Here is a 21114-nt window from a genome sequence, read left to right as displayed (position 1 = left end):
CATATCTATGTCTTGAATTTGAAAAAAAAAAAATCATATTTTATTTTTCACTAAAGAGGGGATCAATGACTGCACATATGAAACTGGTGGGGTTCGGTACCTCCAACAAGGTTAAGAACCACTGTCTTAACCTAACTTCAGCAGCTCTTTTCCATATCTTCATGATCTGGCTCGCCAACTTTATCTCTCTGTAGTTACTACAGCTCTGCACATCACCCTTGTTCCTGAAAAGCACCAGTAAACTTCCTCTCTATTGCTCAGGCATCCTCTCACTGTCCAAGATTTTATTAAACAATCTGGTTAAAAAGTCTCACAGTAGTCCTGTCAGCTTTCTTCATCAGCCCGACTACTTTCCATGTTTTCTTTGCTAATCTCTTCCTTTAAATACTTTCCTGCAGTAGCATTTATGAATGTGACCACCATTGCGTCACTCTGTCTTCTTTACTCTGTCCAGAGAATAGGACAAATGCCCTCATGGCAGTATCTGTGCAACATTTCTACCATTTAATCCTTGCCTATGTCTTCACTCACTTCCACTTCTTGTTTCCACTTGTGTTTCAGATTGCTTCTTCTGTATAAGATGTAGTGCACCTATGTGTACGTCCTTGCATTCTTATACATCCCTTTGTGTTCCTTCTTCATGTTCACCATAGTCATTTCCATCCTTTTTGCAAAATCCACAACCATCTGTCCTTTTGCATTTCTCTCCTTAACACTATACGTACCCAACACCTCCTCATCACCTCTGTTCCCTTCACCTACATGTCCACTGAAGTCTCATCCAATAACCTCATTACCAATCACCTCCAGTGTTTCTGTCCTTGCTTCCCTTCCACCTGGTCTCTTGCACAAACAATATACCTTCCTTCTCTCCAGCACATGAACTAGCTCTTTCCCTTTACCAGACTACAGAGTCCCTGCTCTCACCTCCCCACTTAGACCTTCCCTTCTCTCTTGCTACCTACAAACACACCTTCCCCCTTTCTTTGTCTTCACCCAACAGTAACACCGTTTCCGCAGTTATTGTTAACTCTAGCCCTGACTGATCTGGTATAGAAATCGCATATGGAAACCTCAATAATCTGCTTGTTTGATTTTAACACCTGATACCCTTTCTCATGTAACCTTCCCCATTTACCTGGGGCTTGGGACTGGCTATAGAAATAAGCTGGGTTCCAAAAGTGAATCTAATTATCACCTTAGTTTCTTTTGCTTTTTGCTCTTCCAAAATAAATCTATTACTTTTAAAGATGCTATAATTGATATTATTTAGGGTTTAAAACAGTGCAAGTTTGTTTTCTTTGAAAAGAAAAAGAAAAAACGGCGAGAAATATCGAATGTGGAACAAAGTAGAACGTAAAAGTCTTTTGTCTGAGCCTGTAGAGAATTATAGCCTGAATATACTCCTCCCTTCAGCTTTGCAGAGCTTTATAATCAACTTCAGATCATCGTTTAGGTGTCTAGCCAACAGTTTCAATGTTTTGTTGCACTCTTATTCCTCTCTCAACTTTTTGCAGCCATACCAAGTAGCTGCTTTTAGCAAAAAAAACAACAACTTTAAAATCAACAGTGAGCTGCCTGCATCAGACACGGTTGGTGACTAGCTGTTGAGCATAATGGAGTATTTAGCAGTTAGAAAAGGTAATGCAGTAACAAGGCGTGAATGCTAATAAGAGCTGATCACCAGATATGCTATAAATCCTATATTAAATTAATCAGCTTATAACTACTGCATTATATAGAACTTTGGTTTTGGATTTTTCTTTGGGGAGGGGGGTTCATTTAACTTAGTACGGTTTAGTTTTTACCCTGTTGCAGTTCTCAAGATAGGGCAGAAGTGGGGTGACTGTAAGCAAAATTTCAATTTTGTTATATGTTTTACTACTTAGTAGAGGTTTAAATCATGATAAAATATGCAGTGACTTTTCCCACCAAGAGAGATTGTGCTATCTACAGCTGTATAAAGTATGGCATTAAGCCCGAAGCTTTAAGCATGCAGCCGAGCTAAACCATTCACTTGTTATAGCTGTGTGGATAAACACACTAGACTCAGCAGAAATATAGAGCAGCAATGAAATGAGCTGTGAGATGAACTGTGATTTTGAAGACTGAATATATAGCGGTTCCACTTTTAATAGGTGGGCAATGCTGTCAAAACACTTTCCCCATGAGCCAAATGTGTCACCTCCCTCATCATACATTAAAAGAGGAATGTTTTCATGTTGGGTAAAAGTTTAAACAAAAAGAACACAGAATAGCTTTTTCTCAACAGGAGAATATCTTACTTGTGCACTTCTTGAGCCCGGACCCTTTCTTCACAGCATGACGGCTGAGTTTGCAGTTGAAGTTGTTCTCCCAGAATTCAGCAAACCAGATATTCCTTCTGTTGTTTTCCAGCGTTCGACTGATGAAGTAACGATCAAACCCTAAACAGATCAGTCGGTTCATTGTCAGTGATGCGGTCATTCTCAGTGTAAGCAATGCTATATGAGAACCGTAGCTGTCATGTGTTCTAGAGTATATGCAATAATTCAATATCGTGTGCACATTCACTTTGCTTCTTTTTTGTTTTTTATTTGACTGAACTTTTTTACATCTTTGATGATTAAATGAGTGTTGAAGTCATTACAAATAACGTAGTCTTCTGAAAGAGTAAAAGATAAATAGTTTTGTTTTACTTGCATGGAAATAATAAATCACTGATATGTGCACATGATTTTAGAAGGCAGGGAGATCAGATGCTTGCATAATGTCCATCTCTGTACCTCTGATGGACTGACGCTTGGGCAAGATGGTGACTGCTCCCTCTGCCATCTCCTCCTGCTGCACAACCGGAGAGATCTTTGAGCCCCAGCTGTCTGAACCCACCCAGATAAAATGACCTGTCTGGTTGGCCTTTTTCGCTGCATGGAGCAGCCGCCTGTGAAGGTGAGGAAACAGATGTTGCCACAGATAAGGTCAGCATCCCAACCAGCTCCACTTTGATTTTGTTGTGCAATTCATTACACAGTAGTCTGGCAGACCCGCACTGAAACGGCTGTGTTCCCACATGTTTGCATGCTGTCTGCTGTAGTCATGTTTTCCTAATCTTCAAAAGAAGTGTTAATCTATTACCAGGTTATACCTGATATCATCTTCATTGGCAAAAAGTATGACGACTCTGGCATTTGGATTTTCTCTGAGTCGCCGGATGACCTTGTCGAACTCTCCTTGCTTGGGCTCCCGGGGAATTTTGACAGACTGGGAGATGCACACACCGCCTAGAAAAACAAATATAGAGACATAAAATAATATGTCAGAGAACTCTCAGACACGCAAACATAAGATTAAAACATCAATGATCAGCCAGTACCGTACTTAATTGAGTGGTTTGAATGTGAAATTAATATGAAATTAAATGTTGTATGTTGCTGAATAAAGCGCGGTGGCTATTAAGTGAGAAACAAACTGTCTTTTAGAGTTTATTAAAGTAACATCATTTTCACTTACTAGCAGCTCTGACCAGGAAAATATTCTTTGCATTTTTGTGGGATAGGAGAAATTATCTTAATTATCAATAATTGAAAGTTCTGTTCACCCATACTATTTGTTGATTCAGAGGATAGGTTTAAAATGTATGCAAAGTATATGACAGCATGAACATTGTCATGAATTTCCATATTTTAATGCTGGGTATGCTGAAAGCCTGAACCTCAGAGTTTATGCACCAAATGAACAAGGTAATGTTTGTTCATTGTAATGCATACAAAGGACCTTTATGCGACGGGACAGCTTTGCAGCTCTGATTTGTTTTCTGCCATGTTAGGTCCGGCCATGCTGGTTAGCATGACAGCACAAAACACTGGCACAAAAGGCTTTTTTTGAAAGCTTTGTTTCTCCACCGCTGCAGGCATGTTGTGAAGGTTGTGGTTATGTTGGCCTATCCGGTCTCTGTAATAAAACACTGAAATATTATAGGAAGTATGTTCTTTACCCATTAGACAAAGCAGAGTTAGAGAACCTACAAAAGGAAAAAAAAATACACTTTGAGTCCTTGCAAAGGCAACAGAGAAAGAGGATGCTGACATGTGTTTTATGCCACTCAAGTGAGTTTTCCTGGGCTTCTCCAACAGGATTTCTTGGGTGAAATTTAGAGCACCTCAGAGTGCCATGTTTGTCTGAACGATTGTTTCTGAGCTTCCTGCAGCTCTACGGACAGCAGGGACACTGCCAGAGGATTGCTTTGCACATACTTTACACTGTTTATCGTACACAGAAACACAATGTTTAGAAGCCAGAAAGAGTGAGCGGGTCATAACTACTTAAACAACTGCAAAAGCAGTGTGTCTTATTTTTTAACTGTCACAAGTTGCTCTCCAAACTAGTAAAAATGAGAGTACTAGAATGCCGAATGAGTCTTATTTTTACTACACCTACATATATTTAGTTAAGGTGTGTGCACTTTGTAAAAGTCTATGGCCTAGACTCCTGCCATTTGGTGGTCTTCTGCTCTGATGCCCAGCCTAATGACGGGGCAGCTAAACCTGTCCCCATTTAGCTGTCTAAAAAAGTTTTGAAGTCTGAGACAGAGTCCCTGTGTTGGATGAAACTGTCTCCTCCTTCCTCACCTGTCAGTGAACCTCATTAAGTTTGAGAAGGTCAGACAAATCCTGGCTCAGTCCTCAGACATGCAAAGATTTAAAATGTTGTCAGCAAAAAACCTGCAGGGAATGGCATATAAAGAAGCTCCAAAAGGGATAACAGCATCAGCCAATGATCAGCAGTGATATGCTGTCTTTTCCTAATTTAATTTATTTTTTTCTTTTACAGCACAACTTGGAGCACATATATGTACTTGTATTGGTACTTCTTAAATAAGTGTTCATAAAACTTTTCAGTATAAAAACAGAAATAAGGCAGCAGGATAACTCAATCCTGTAAAAACACAACCAAGCAGAGCTGTTTTTACTTGTGAGTCTCCCCTGTGCGTCATCATTTTATACATCCCACATCAACATGTAAGGGAAACAGAAAGGAAAAGAAAGGAAAGGAAAAGTCAATATTAAACACTTTAATTAGATATTGAGCCAAAGCATGCCACTAGCAGACCATCAGTGCATTTTGACATTGATTGTTCATTCTTCCACCATCTGGTGTTTTGATGATGGGGGTGAGGACGTTCTCTGGCACAAAGGTGTTGAAGATCTAGTGATTAGCAAGGGCACAGCATGTGAATCATCATCACACCATTTAGTTATCGCTCATAGCCTACGTATTCGATTCTCATCCTGGAAGAGATCACTCCTGTTGCAGCAGAAATATTGCCTGAAACAGGTGAACACTCAGAACAACATTGCACTGTTTTTTCAATTACCCTTCCCACTAATGGTATCAGTGAATTCAAACAGTGTCCCATTTTTTTCAGCTTGCCAACTGTCTCTATAGCGCATTTCTTTATTTTATTTTTTTTGGCAAAATGTTGGTTTCACAGGTATTGCACATACCCTTTCGGGAAAATCCATTGGTCCAATAAAACACTACCCTGAAAACATTAAATGTCATACCTTTTGAATTTGTGCAAATATTTTGAATCAGTCAGACAGACTGACACATCTACAGCTTTTTTTTATTGCAGTGGTCCCTGGAAATATGCCATGCAGGGATATTTTTATGCATTTTTCATGCATTTAATGAAATGCCAAAAAAACCCTCACTTTAGCCAAATGTTCTGTGAATTGATTTGTCACCAAAAGCAGTATGCTTAGAAGAGAGGATTATTTCTGTAACAACCTGTACATCTGCGTCACCCACACTCTTATATTCACTACTTTTCTTTTGCAGTTATTCCTCTGTGTAGCTTTTTTCCTTACTATCTATTTTTCCTCCGGCTAAGGGAAACAGCTATCCATGACCACAACACTGGAGCTATATAAATCACTAAACAAATCACAAAGACCAACAGCGATTTGGTGGAGGAAATATTCATTACGAGCATTCCATTTTTGATCCTAAAAGAGATGTTTAGCATGGATAAAAATAACACTTTAACTGTCTTAATGCTTCAGATCATCCTTTAGTTTATGGTAGATATGCTGCAGGATGTGTGTGTCTTGACTGCAGTCATGAGAGCATTTCATCACTTCCACCATTTATGTGTGATGACCCACTTGTCCATTTCACTCAAACAGGATCCATTATTGGTCATTCTGGACATTTAGCAAAATGGATGGGTTTAGATAACTGACAAGCATTCAAGGCGAGCATCTCTTTGCAGTTTCTCACCTGCCACAGCAGAGGACCACCGCAGTGCTATCCTAACAATGTCTTCACTTAAATTAATGGAAACTAATAGTGACAAATAGCTGCTGTGGTGTCAGGCCAACCACAGCCACGCAGTCGGTCTCTGTCACAATAACTGAGCCACCGTTTCTTACTTTTCTCTTTCTGTTTTTAGTTATAGTGAGATGCCTTCCAATGAACACAGACATGCGCAACATGCTGTTAGTGAGATAAACACAAATCTTCAAAGAAAATGTCAACAAAAAGTCAAGATATCAACAACCACAGCGTTTATTGCATTTGAACTATGTGAACACTGGATTCTATCATCACAAATCAGATTAAATCACAGCACCACAGAATGGACACTTCATGAACAAATAACCAGGAATTAGATTTATACTGCAGGGAGAGGCTATTTCTTCTTATTCTTTTTTTTTTTTAAATTGTAAAGAAGACATGCTAGGCTGTCAAAAGTGAAGTGATTTATGGATTTTAATGGCATAAATTCATCAGAAGACAAGTCAGGCAGTCAAGCTGCAGCTTTCTTTTCCTAATAATCTGACATCATTTACTATAGTATATGTTCACTTAGATATCTTGACTTTCCACATCATGAACAAGTGCAGCATTTTTTCTTATTCATTTATTTAATTTTATTTTCGGTGCTTATTATCTGTGCTTTCTAATATTTGCAGTCTTAGCTGACCAGATCACAAAGAGAAGAATGCATAAAAATCCCAGCTGTAATAAATCGCTACAATCAAAGTCATTATACAAATGACATAATCAAATTTACATTTAAAGATCAGGCCATTATAATGACTCCTGTTGGCTTGCTTGTTAAATCTGACAAGTTGTTTCTTCCAAGCAATTCTCTTGTACTAGGTTCTTTTCTTTTTTCACATCACAAGGTGTCATTCTGATAGGGAAAGAAAACAAGGAAAACATCTTCACTGTTTTGTCAATATATAGTGTCAAACTAAGGGAAAACATGTTGAAGATATATGACAAGCTAATTAACACGTAAAAATACAGATGGGCAATAGATGGAAATTAAAACTTAGTGAACACTATTATTATTAAACGTCTAACTCTTTTGGAGACAAATAGTATTGAGAAACACTCGTCATTTCCAGTGACGCGTGGTCACTGGTGTATTTTCAGTGTTTCTTCAAGTTTGATATGTGACCTACTATAATTTTTCAGCTATTTTTTTTATTCATTGTGTTACATGTTGTTAATATGACAAAGATCATTTAATGTCATTTGCTTTTAGTTTGTGAATTTGGTTTGATTTCCCAAAGTGACAGTAATAAATATTTTTTAGGACTCGCACTATGACGCTGCAGTTCTGTTCAGCCCTACGGGGTGTTTACTGTCTTTCAGCTCACTGTTTTTTTTGTTTTGGTTTTTTTTTTTACATCCCACAGATTTAATGATTTGAGTGCCATCAGTTTTTTTTTTCTGTCTGCTAAGAGTTTGTATGTTAATGTTGATCCATCTGTGCTGAATGTGTAAACAGAAAACAGCTTGCTGCCAACTTTTAGAAACTGACAAAATGTTAGAGTTGTGTTTTAAGATTGTACATTTGGTCGCAAGCTAGAGGAACAAACTGAACTTTCAAATTTACCGTCATGTTTGATTTGCACGCTGTACTGACTTTATTTATCTTACAGTGCTATAAAATACGATAACAAATTCACAGGAAGCTTTCAATTACACTAATTGCCCTCTTTGTCAATGATAAGTTAATGATAACGATAGTCAGGTAGGTAATTTGTTTCTTGTGATGACCACTTGCACAACATACTACATGCATACATCCAATGTTCCCTCTAATTTTTCATGTGTCTGAGCGAACACACAAACTCCGTGAGCGGTCCCTTGGACCACAGTGAGCAACAGCAGATGTGTGCACTGTGGTCACGCCGGCATCGAATCCATCCAAGTTACATGGTTTATTAAAATTATCAAATTACAGCGTTTATGTTAGACTACTTTTAATTAACTGCTTTATCCCACTTACAATGAAAATTAAAAAAAAAAAAATCTTGTTCATGACCTGTGTAGTATGTTAACACTATTGGAAGTAAAAATAACTTGAACTCCAATTTTGAAAACAAAACTTTCTTTTTTTTTTTTATAAAGCTCTGACTTGTATTATGCGTCTGTGGTCTGGGAGAGAGTCCTGCAACTTTCTGTCTGCAAAATACAGTAAATAATGACCAATGTTTGCCAATTAATTATATAGTTACTTCTTCAGAAAAGTAACTGAGTTATGCAAACAACAAAGTTTTTTTTGCAGCTGTCTACCTAAAAATGCAGCCAAGGCGTTTTTTAAATAAACATTCCAAACTATTTACAGAACAATCAGCTGTTCTGCATCAAGTTTGATGCCACACAAATTATTTGTGCCACTCCAAAAAATAATTTCTGTCCACTATGAGATAAAGGAGAACAACAGCCTGATACCTGCAGGCCTGACAACAGGAGATGTATTACTCCTGCAACACCTGTAACACTCAGCAGTCGCCTCATTGTTCTGACACACACAACAAAACTATTGACTACACTACACACTAACACTAAATTTGCGCTAAACATCGCAAATCTCTCACATCTCAAAACACATCTTTCACATCTTTCCTAAACAACTAAATGCAATGTTGCCATATCATTTTTTGATTGGTCGACATGGTACATTTTTCGACCAATAGGAAAGGGTAGGGGTTATTTTGGTTTTGTTTTTGCTCACAGGCGGAGAATGCTTTCGAGCCTTTTCCTTATAAAACGCCATTTTTACCGTTTTTTCTGCAGTAAATATAAACAACGATAGTATTCAGGAAGGAAACCAAACATTGCAAATATTTTTTATCATAACTCTGGTTTTACGTGGCCGATCAACACATTTTAAAAACGGGTATAAAGTCCACACTTTCTCCGTCAATTGTTCCGACTGTCCTGCTCACATCTCCAATGGTTGTACACGTTGTCATTAAAGTGGCTTCACTCCACATCAGCCACGCCGCTTTGCTAGCTAAAACACCGGTGTCGGCACATAAGGACGCTGTCATAGCCTGTCAGCAACGTTGATTAGCTGCGTATATACGAATGTGAATCGCATTATTGGTTGGACTATGGGATAAGGTGGCATCGTTCTAATCCCATACGGGAGCAGCCAGTCACTGACTAACACTGCAAAACAGAATTGTTAACGTATTCATTTTAATTTCAATTCAGGTTAGATTTTTTTCTGTGCGCAACGCAGATTTTCTGTGCGGAGAGACCGTGCCAGTAGTGCGCAATTGCGCACGCCTGCAGCTTAGAGGGAACATTGCATACATCCCAAGCCAAGCCATTAACCATGTTACTTACTGTATGTAGTTTCAGATGTGTCAGATTTGTCATCACGACTACTTTGGATTGCTCAGGTATGCCTGTATAATCCAAACCCCAAGACTTTTTAAACACTTTTCTTACAACCATTTCTGGAAATTTCATCATTTTTCTTTGTCTGGTGCACAGTGACATACGGTGCTCGTAAGATTTTTTAGATTGTCTCAATATTTCAGTCTTGTACCTTTGATTTGAAGATTTCACAACAATAGCAGGTTTGGTTTTGTTATCCCTGCATGCAAGGGCGTAACAGGTAAACACTTTCTCTTTCTCTCAGCAAATATTATTACTGCTAGGAAATTGAAAAACTTGTTGACTTCCTAGAGTATGCATCTTCACCTGGTTGATCATCAACTGCAACTCTGGCATAGCTGCAAGGATTAGTATCTTGCCCAGGAATGATAATGTCATCAGAATGAGAAAATAGTTCCAACTCATCAATCCTTTAACCTCTAACTGTGGCCTTCAGGTCATGAACGTTTCAGCACCATTAGGCCCATGAGGTTAAGAATAACAACATTGTTTATAGTATAATTTAGTACAGTGATCTTGATGTTTTGGAGAAAAAAAAACTGTGAACGACAAAAATGTATTAAATCACCATCCTGCAACAACTAAGCCATCATTTGTGGAATTTCTGTATTTCCCATTTAAATCTAAGAGGTTCTGGCGCTTTTGGATTCTGACTGTAAAGAGTTAACTTGAAATTGTGTATATGTGCACAGCAACAGATTTGCTATTTTCACCAATTTACTGTATTAGACCTAATTGCTGTATTATCACAAACAGATTGCAAGTAATTGCCAGCATGCCCTAATTCAACTACAAACTGATAGCAGACTGATACCGTCTTATTCCCATTTTTTTGCCATCTTGATGCACCAAGATCATTTTGAAGACAGCGACTGACCGCGAGTGGTCACAAGCCTGTTCTTGATTTTCAGTGAACCATTTCAAGTCAATGAGATTACAAGTGCTTTGCACATCCTCACAATCGTTTTAGTAGCGTCACCAACCATTATTTTCCTAGTGTGATTGTAGCATAGTATATGCCCGTGAAGATTTTCTTTTTTTTTTTTAACTTCTAAATCATCAAGATCCGATGTTATTTAAGTATCCCCTTCAGTTTTTGAGTAGTATGTTTTGATGCTCAAAATGAGCAACTGCATATATGAATGAATGTCTACGATGGACTGCTCATTTATATAAACCGAGCCCTGATTGCAGACATTTACAAAAATTCTACATTTAACTCTGAAATGTATTTATTGTTATATGCATGAGAAAATAAAGGGAAAATACAGATTTAACTTGCAGCATGATGACTCTTCTATTTAATGTATGCCATTTTTTCTTAAAATAAAAAGACTACTGAGATGCAGACTCAACAAAGGACAAAATGTCACAATATTATCCTGCCTTTATTCTGCAGAAAACTGCACGGCTTTGTATTGTAATATTGTCGGCAGTGAACAACCACTGAAAAATCCAGGATTAATTTTTAAGGATAGACCTACATGAGCTGACAAAGGCTTTCTACTTAAACAGAATTTTTACATTAGCAACAGCCCATTTGCATGTCATGGCTTTTATGTATTAATCTGAGGTAAAACATACTGTAATTCCCTGCTTAAGTCACTACTTGTACAAACTGGTGAGCTTGCTAACCTTGCAGCAGTCCTATATAAAAAAAAACAACTGCTTTTTAATTCTACTACAAACTCTCTCTTCCTGCTCTCTTCCCAAATTTGAATGCATTATGTAAAGAACTCTTTGTCAGTGAAGTTATTTCACAAAAATAAATCAGGTAGGACACAGACGTCCTCACAGTAAACATAGATAGCACTGAATCCCAAATAGTCATCAGACATTGCTGGATTAACGAGGAATAGAGAAAGTAATCTCACAGAGGTCAGCCCTGAATGGATTCATATTGTATGTAGACTTATGATATAACAGTTGCAGAAAAATACATTTAAAAAGACAAATGTGAACTTTTCACTATTATAATGTTCTCGAGAGCTGCACTGTGGTTTTACAAATGAAATGTGAAAAGCAGAAAAGTCAGAAAAGTTCAAGGAAGAGGGAACTGACAAAATATTCAAAGAAGAAAAGCAGATCCTGAGAAACACAGTTTGATGCTAGAAACTAACTCTGCTTGTGATGACTTTACCTTTCTGCTGCATTTACAATACAAAGGCAATTCTGCTGCATTTGCTGTTGGCATAGTTTGCATGAGGAGGTTGTTTTCATAGATATGTGCGATTTGAAATAATTTGAAATAATTTGAAATTTGAAATAATTTCTCTACAAATTGCACCAAGATGGCGGCGCGGCAGTAGCACGCAGCGGCCACTCCGGAGCCAAAACTGGTGCTGCATTGTTTATTGTTTACGTTTTTGTGTGTAGCGTGCTTATTTTGCACTATGTATGGATAACGTCGCAACTGGTGTCGGTGTTCGTGCATACAACAGCCAGACACTTTTCAACCTAAATAACCTAGTTGACGACATCCAGGAGGGGCTGCGGGAAACGCTGCGTGAACTCGGCTTGCTCCGCGAACCAGGCCTCGAAGCCTCGGCGTTGCCTGATGCCGGCGGACGGAGGTGGAGACATCGGAAGCGTTGCGCAAGGAAGCGGAAGCGCGGCAAGCGGGCGGGAGTCTGTGCTAGGCTAAAAACAAACCCTAGCCGGCCGGCTCTACCGTCCATCATCTTATCCAACGTCTGCTCCCTGGATAACAAACTGGATTACATCCGACTCCAGCAGGCCACACAGCGTGAGATTAGAGACTGCTGTGTCTTTGTTTTCACGGAAACATGGCTCAGCGAAAGAGTACCGGACGCCGCTATTCAGCTAAACGGGCTGGCCTCGTTTCGCGCCGACAGAAATGCAGCTCTGTGCGGTAAGACTCGCGGTGGCGGCTTGTGTGTTTACATCAACGAGAAATGGTGCAAGAACTCTGTGCTAGTCTCTAGTTATTGCTCATCGCTGGTGGAGTTTGTGACTGTTAGATGCAGACCTTTTTACTTACCACGGGAATTCACCACTGTTTTCATTATCGGAGTGTACATTCCACCTAGCGCTAATGCTAAGGAAGCGCTATGGGAATTGTATACAAAGATCAGTGAACTGCAAAATACACACCCGGATGGACTGTTTATTGTTGCTGGGGACTTCAACCATGCAAATCTCAAGTCAGTGCTTCCTAGATTCCATCAGTATGTGGACTTTGCAACGAGGGGAGAAAACACGCTGGATCTTGTTTACACAAACATCCCCGGCGCATATCGGGCAGAGCCCCGCCCCCACCTCGGCTACTCAGACCACATCTCTGTTATGCTAATTCCAGCATACAGACCACTCGTCAGGCGATCAAAACCGGTTCTGAAGCAGGTGAAAACCTGGCCAGCAGGAGCCATCTCTGCTCTTCAGGACTGTTTTGAGAGCACTGACTGGAACATGTTTAGAGAGGCTGCAACTTACGTCGACTTCACTGACTTGGAGGAGTACACATCATCAGTGTCCAGCTATATCAACAAGTGCACCGATGACGTCACTGTCTCCAAGATCATCATCTCACGACCCAACCAGAAACCGTGGATTACTGCGGAAGTGCGTGCACTTCTAAGGACCCGAGACTCTGCCTTCAAAGAGGGAGATAAGGTGGCGCTTAGAAGAGCGAGGGCTGAACTTTCTCGGGCCATCAGAGAGGCGAAGCGCGCACACGCCCAGAGAATCCACAACCACTTTAAGGACAGCGGCGACACACGACGCATGTGGCAGGGCTTACAAGCCATCGCTAACTACAGGACAACACCACCTGCCTGTGACAGTGACGGCTCCCTCCCAGATGTGCTTAACAACTTCTATGCTCGGTTCGACAGGCAGAACGACGTGGCGGCGAGGAAGACCACCCCTCCTCCGAACGACCAGGTCCTGTGTCTCACTACAGCTGAGGTGAGGAAAACTCTACGCAGAGTCAATCCACGTAAAGCTGCTGGACCAGACAACATCCCAGGCAGAGTGCTCAGAGAATGTGCTGATCAGCTGGCAAATGTTCTCACCGACATCTTCAACATCTCTCTGAGCAGTGCCATTGTCCCCACGTGCTTCAAGGCCACCACCATCGTCCCCGTGCCCAAGAAGTCTTCTGTGTCCTGTCTCAATGACTACCGCCCTATCGCACTTACACCCACCATCATGAAGTGCTTCGAACGGCTCGTCATGAGACACATCAAGACCCTGCTGCCCCCCTCACTGGACCCAATGCAATTTGCATACCGCCATAACCGCTCAACGGACGACGCCATCTCCACTGCACTCCATCTTGCCCTGACACACTTGGACAAGAAGGACTCACACGTCCGAATGCTGTACATAGATTTCAGCTCAGCATTTAACACGATCATCCCCCAACAACTGATCGGAAAGCTGAGCCTGTTAGGCCTGAACACCTCCCTCTGCAACTGGATCCTGGACTTTCTGACCGGAAGGCCTCAGTCAGTACGGATCGGGAACTGCACCTCCAGCACCACCACACTGAGCACTGGGGCCCCACAAGGCTGTGTGCTCAGTCCTCTGCTGTTCACACTGCTGACTCATGACTGTGTAGCAACACACAGTTCAAATCACATCATTAAATTCGCTGATGACACGACCGTGGTGGGTCTCATTAGCAAGAACGACGAGTCAGCGTACAGAGAGGAAGTGCAGAGACTAACGGACTGGTGTAAGGACAACAACCTGTCTCTGAATGTTGACAAGACAAAAGAGATGGTTGTTGACTTTAGGAGGACACGAGGCGACCACTCACCGCTGAGCATCAACGGCTCCTCTGTGGAGATCGTTGACAGCACCAAATTCCTGGGTGTACACCTGGAGAAGGACCTCGGCTGGTCCCTCAACACCAGCTCCCTGCACAAGAAAGCCCAACAGCGTCTCTTCTTTCTGAGAAGACTGAGAAAGGCCCGGCTTCCACCACCGATCCTGACCACCTTCTATAGAGGAACTATTGAGAGCATCCTGAGCGGCTGCATCACTGTCTGGTTTGGGAGCTGTGCCATATCAGACCGCAAGACCCTACAGCGGATAGTGGGAACAGCAGAGAAGATCATCGGGGTCTCTCTACCCTCTATTGAGGACATCTACACCACACGCTGCATTCGCAAAGCCACCAGCATTGTGGCTGATCGGACACACCCCTCTCACACACTCTTTACACTCCTGCCATCTGGAAAAAGGTACCGAAGCATTCAGGCACGCACATCCAGACTGTGCAACAGCTTTTTTCCACAAGCCATCCGTCTCCTCAGCAAAAAGGGACTGACTGATAAACACGCACACACACACATACACTAACATTATCATTCAGCTTAACTCAAATACCTCAAAACATTGAGACTGGACTGACTAACCAACACAAAGCGCAAACACACTGACCTACACCACCAAACCATCGCACACACCAACCTGTAAATGCTCTTTTGCACAATATTATTACTAGATATATTATATATATTTTTTTTTTTTTTTGCACTAACTTGTCTTGTAGCACCTTGGTTCCTGGAGGAACGTTGTTTCGCCTCACTGTGTATTTTTAAACTGTATATGGTTGAAGTGACAATAAAGTTGAACTTGAACTTGAACTTGAAATTATTCTCTTTTCTTGCCAAGTGCACACTGTTTAACTTAAACTGCTGTGTGTGACTGATGTGCCTGAAGAAAAAGAAATATACCGTGTATATATATATATATATATATATATATATATATATATATATATATATACATACACACACACATACATATATACATACATAGGAACACGAGAAGCTGAAGCTGGAGAAATACCAAGGGCTCAGAGAAGAGCTCGAGAGGATGTGGAGGGTGAAGGTAACGGTGGTCCCCGTGGTAATCGGAGCACTAGGTGCGGTGACTCCCAAGCTAGGCGAGTGGCTCCAGCAGATCCCGGGAACAACATCGGAGATCTCTGTCCAGAAGAGCGCAGTCCTGGGAACAGCTAAGATACTGGCGCAGGACCCTCAAGCTTCCAGGCCTCTGGTAGAGGACCCGAGCTTGAAGGATAAACCGCCCGCAGGGGCGTGCTGGGTGTGTTATATATATATGGCCCACTGATGGGATTTGTTTTTCCAAAATGAATTTCCAAAACATTTTTTTCCAATGCATCTCCTACAACTGTGCCTGGTTGTATACTGTAATCTTTTATGATGGGCCCATGCTCAGTTCCTGTTCAATTAAACCAACAAAATACAATACTATTAGGTCTGAAAACACAATTTGTTGTTTTTCTGCTCTACTGAATTCCCAAATTGTACATCTATCCCCTGTTATTTGTTCACCACACATGTCTTTCTGTGTGTTTAGTCTGAGGAGCCACTCAAGGAAGTAATTAATGTGTGGAAAACACAATCTTGATTTCTTTTTTAAAGCTTTAGATGCTTTTGACTTTAAAGCGCTACTTCATTTTTATGCTTTTCAAGCATATCAAGCAAGTCTCAGACTTCAGTTTGAAATATTGTGTTAAAACAATTGAGAGCAAATACACCGCACCAGTCAAATACCAGTCTTGCACAAACAGAAATAACCACTTCCATTACAGTCAATGATGTGCAACATATACTGTAAAATGATATGCTGAAAGAGCAACATTTGATGGACAATGAAATTAAAAATACTTGAAGAATAATTCAGAAACTGCAAGAGTTTGTATCTTTGAATTGAGCTACTGAGCTGTCTTTTATTTGGCTCTCTTCCTCCCTGAATCTGGTTCTCCTGGAGATTTCTTCCTATTAAAAGGGAGTTTTTCCTTCCCACTGTTGCCAAAATGCTTGCTCATAGGGGGTCATATGATTGTTGGTGTTTTCCCTGTTTTCTTCGTGTCATTGTAGGGTGTTTACCTTACAATACAAAGCATCTTGAGGCAACTGTTGTTGTAATTTGGCAGTACAGTAGAACCCCGGCTTATGAAGACCCCATTTAATGAAAAATTCAAGTTACGAAGGCACTTAACGGCAATATTTCTGCCCGTGGTACAGCAAAATGCCCGCGTAACAAAATAGATAAAATAGAAAATTTTAAAAATTAAATTCCATAATGTTATGTACATTTACACGTACGTATGCATGCATGCATATGTATGCTTTCTTCAACCCCAGCCACCTCCTCCTCCACCAAAAACTTCGTCTTCAGCCAGCATTGCCTCACTCAAAAGGCAATGGAAAAAGGTGCTTCGACTTACGAAAATTTTGACTTACGAAAGACCCTCTGGAACAAATAAATTTTGTAAGTCGGGGTTCCACTGTATATAAATAAAATTTAATTGAATTATATGTATTAGTAGGGTTACGCTAACCCATGCCACAAGGCAACCTCTGGTCTAGACTTTCACCAACGGTGAAGCTAGTGATTAGTTTTCTAGGAAGATCCAGGTAAAGCAAAAACATTTTTTTGAAAAAGGTGGAAATTTTACTAGTTTGAACTTTTTAAACTCTAACAATCTGATAATCAGCAACTACACTAAACACTGACATGCAACACACAGAAATGAACATGGTACAAGTGGAAAAACAGTTTTTAGTTTTATGGGCTTTATTTTTATACCACATATATCACACTATATAAAGTTGCAATCATCAGTGTTTATATTATGATATGTAAAGTGAAAAATATATTTTCAGATGCAAAACCAAGTGGTCTAGTTTGCAAGTGTATATCATTTTAGCATCTTAAGCTCATTATTCTGGTCTCATTTCACATTATTATTATTACTAAAAATGACTCTTGTATACACTTTAAAGGGGAATAGTTATTAAAATGTTATTACTTCCAATCTCATACTTTTATTCTTAGACGCCAACAGAAGTCTTTTATCATTTAAACATCAACATAGTCCTTTTATTTATGTTATTCTTGTCCTTAGCATATGCTCCGTCTCAAACGAGCTCATTTAACTCCTCTTAATTTAAGTCTACCCTTTAAATCAGCTTTCTTAGGATTGGCTGCCCTCCTAAACATAAAGATTGAAAGCATGAGGCTGACTGTGCTCACAGTCAGAGCCCGGTGCTTGAGCTCTCCAAACCTGAGCTTTCTGCTCACAGAGATTACCTGTCCATATGCTGTATTTATGCTAATTATTTTAATTTTTGGCTATGTTTAATTTAAGCATCCACCATTGTAAAATTATGCCTAAAAGTGAGAAAAGACATAATTGGTGTCCTTTAAAGCTAGTACACTGCTTCTCTTTACAGGAAAAGTAAATACACATTTTAAGTATCAAACTTTTAATTTGGTGCCTTTTTTAAAACTAATTGCTGCTTTTACATATTTCACTGGTTTCTTTAAAAATTCTCAGTTTTAGTGAATTGCAGCTGTAGACAGACAGAAAAAAAACATTTCCTGAAATAAGTAATTTGCTGAAGCACAAAGGATGGGTGACAGCCAGCATCAGGCCTTTTGACAAGTAAGTGTGAAAATTGTTGAAGGCTAACAGAATAGCTGATGCTTTCAGTTTTGCACTTTATCGCTCATCAATGGCTATTTAAAAAAAAAGAAAAAGAAACAAACAAAAAACATAAAAATGACTTCCTGAAAAACAGAGTGAGTACAGTTAGTCAACACATTTTAAAACAATCTATTTTAGCACATATATATTTAATTTCAGATATCAAATATATCCTGAAAAGATTTTCAAATTTTTTCTTAATCCAGACATTTTGGCAAATATGTCCAGTTACAAGTGCATCAGAGAGAAAAAAAGAATAATTTCTTTCACCTCTGCCATTCTCACAAACAAAAAAAAAAAGAAAAAGATTTTAAAAAGTGTTCATATTGTGTTTTCAGCAGTACTGGCAGACAAACTATAGAAGAAGCGATTCTACAGAGATTACTGATTAAGTTAGTGGTGAGCCAAAATTAGCTCAAGTCTAAACCTGTCTATTTGAAAAGTTGACCTTTAGTTGGTATCGCCTCCATCAAGCTATTCACCATAATGCTTTTCAACATTAGAACACAGTGCCACAATGAATCATCCTTCAATGTTTGAGCAACACTGGATGGAGGTGGTGTCTGCCATATTACATTTAAGTTAAAAAAAAATAATTATAGAGCTCTGCAATTCAGGCCAGCGAGTCTTCACCTCTGATATATCATCACAGATATCCCATCAACAGATGGATTGACACAGGCTTTTCACTAAGATCCCTCTTTCAATTGCAAGAAAAAGAAAAAAGAAGAAATGACAAGGCTGCATAATAGCCTGTATTTTATTTTTCACTTCTCTTCAAAAGTAAGGGCAGTGGTTTTAATCAAAACAATTGACTTCTGTCTGACCTCTTTCCTTTGAGTACAGTCCAGGAACGCCTTAGGCTGGGCTGAATCCACACCGTGCCATATGAAAAGGAGGCCTTTAGAATGTAGCCTACCTAATTGACTTTGTAATAGTGTCATAGTTCACTGCCACCAAATTGACTGAGTTTTCAAGCATGCTTTGGCTACAATGACCCCTGAAAAATGACAAAAGGGCCTCCCAGTGCAACTCCAAATTTATCACTAGCAACAAGAGGCTGACAATCTAAAACTGAACAGCAATGTGATTATTTACAATTGGTCATTTTGAGTAATTAGTTTAACATGTCGCATTTCCTCTCCACTAAATCTGCTTTGCTTAATGTTCTTTCATTTGGATATTTGACCTACTGGGGAAGATTAGAAGACATTAAAAGGCTATTTTAATACACTACTCTTTCAAATGTTAATAAATGACGTATTTTTGAGAATGCATATTGATGTATTTTGTGTAAAATCACACCACAGATTTTACTCAGATTTACTTGGATCAACAAAGTCTGTATCAGAGATATGGATAGGTTTAAAAAACAAAACTAATTCATAAAAAAAAAAAAGAATGGTTATAGTATTTCCAATTACTGTATATAAAATCTCCAGGACTTTTAGAGAGACTCAAAATTAGAGAAAAGAACTGTATGTAGAATCATATGATTTTAGCATATTAGGTGTCACCACCAAGAATGTGATGTTATATTGGCCCGAGTTTTAGCAGGCATCTATTTTAAGCAAAATCATTCTGATTTATGGATATAATTTTGCCTGTCCTAGTTAGTGACTAGTGGGACGACACAGCAGAGCATTAGCATGAGGTGAAGAGAAAACAAGTTTTCAAATGAATACTTTTGAATATCAGATTTGTAAGGCAACACTGCAGAGAGTTCAATTTCAATATATAGTGCCAAATCACAACAGCTACCTCAAGGCTCCACAGAAAGCCAAAAGAATAATAAACATATTCTATTTTTTGTGGTTAAAAAAATGCACTCACTTTTTTTCTTTCATTCAAACTGAAACAGACAACTGGAATATTCCTCTCGTTCCTGTCTGGATAGCCTGGGCCTCTTACAGAGATTTTGTTTTTCACACCTTTGACCTGCACTGTGTAAAAAGAACTCCTGCTTACCTTCAAAAGGTGCTAATTAAATGGGGTGAGGGGGGATACAGGCACCATATGGAGGAGGCTCCTACTGCTTTAGAATTTTCACTTAACTGCTCTTTCTCTATGTTTCTATGGAAAGGATGTCATCTGACTGACAATGATTAGTTAACAGGTCTTCACAGCCCAGTGCTACTTTATAAATCAGCTGTACTGGATGACACATGACTCACTCACAAATCTGACTACGCTGGTTTGTCTTGTAAAATTGTGAATTACTTCACAGGAGAAAAGAGCAATTTGATGTTTCACTGAGAGCGAATTCAGAAACTATTTGTATACTTTTATGCTTAATATTTTATTGGTGCTATTGTAAGAGGTACTGTGAGTGTGAAGGAAGCTGCAATACTATGGGAAGCCTCTTATGAGAGAAATGCTAAGCCGCCAGAAATGATACATAGCTGCTCCAGAGTATTTTTGCAACATAATTGACGTGCCACAAGCATAATTTCCCATCATTAGAGGAACCTGTTGCCTGGGAGCATAGGGGCTTTCGAGGAGGAAAATCCAAGCCCTTAAGCTGCCAGGCCTGAAAGATAACAGGGCTGCAGCAGCACAAATGCAGAGATTTGGGGGAATATGTGGACAACAAACAAACACATTTTGCAATTCATTATACTGGGTGGTAGAAATTGTATCAACCATTCTGTCACATATAATGAATGCAGACCTGGAGGAACACTGTCATATAAAATCTGCAAAGCAGTGAAAAATAAGTGCAACCTCAAGACTGATTTGTGGAGCAAAGTGTTTTTGAAATGGCCTAATAATAAGACCGGTCCATCTTTTCAAAAACTCTTCAATCCCAACTCCCATCAGCTTTTTGCTCTTCAAACTAGCTCCAAAACTGCTGGAGGAGATGAATAACCTCTGTTTATTTGCCATGATCACCTCCTTGTTAATTAAACACTGACAGAATAAAACAATGGGAT

General features: G+C 39.5%; 1 protein-coding gene across 3 annotated transcripts in view; it reads right to left on the bottom strand.

The window, feature by feature from the left end:
- LOC147331189 (metabotropic glutamate receptor 4-like) overlaps nt 1–21114 on the bottom strand; it is a 201446-nt gene that overhangs the window by 43631 nt on the left and 136701 nt on the right. For all 3 annotated transcript variants that reach the window (XM_086293323.1, XM_086293326.1, XM_086293325.1), the window contains exons 4-6: nt 3125–3260; nt 2766–2920; nt 2286–2426 (exon numbers count right to left, since the gene is read on the bottom strand). In XM_086293323.1, the coding sequence (XP_086149449.1) occupies nt 2286–2426; nt 2766–2920; nt 3125–3260 (432 nt within the window). The remainder of the gene's footprint in view (nt 1–2285; nt 2427–2765; nt 2921–3124; nt 3261–21114) is intronic.

Source organism: Aulonocara sp. 'chitande type north' Nkhata Bay, linkage group LG5 (assembly GCF_057382095.1).
Source record: "Aulonocara sp. 'chitande type north' Nkhata Bay isolate Kocher_YH1m ecotype deep benthic linkage group LG5, A_spYH_male_GT1.1, whole genome shotgun sequence".
Lineage (NCBI taxonomy): Eukaryota > Metazoa > Chordata > Actinopteri > Cichliformes > Cichlidae > Aulonocara > Aulonocara sp. 'chitande type north' Nkhata Bay.
This window is presented reverse-complemented; position numbering and strand designations above follow the sequence as displayed.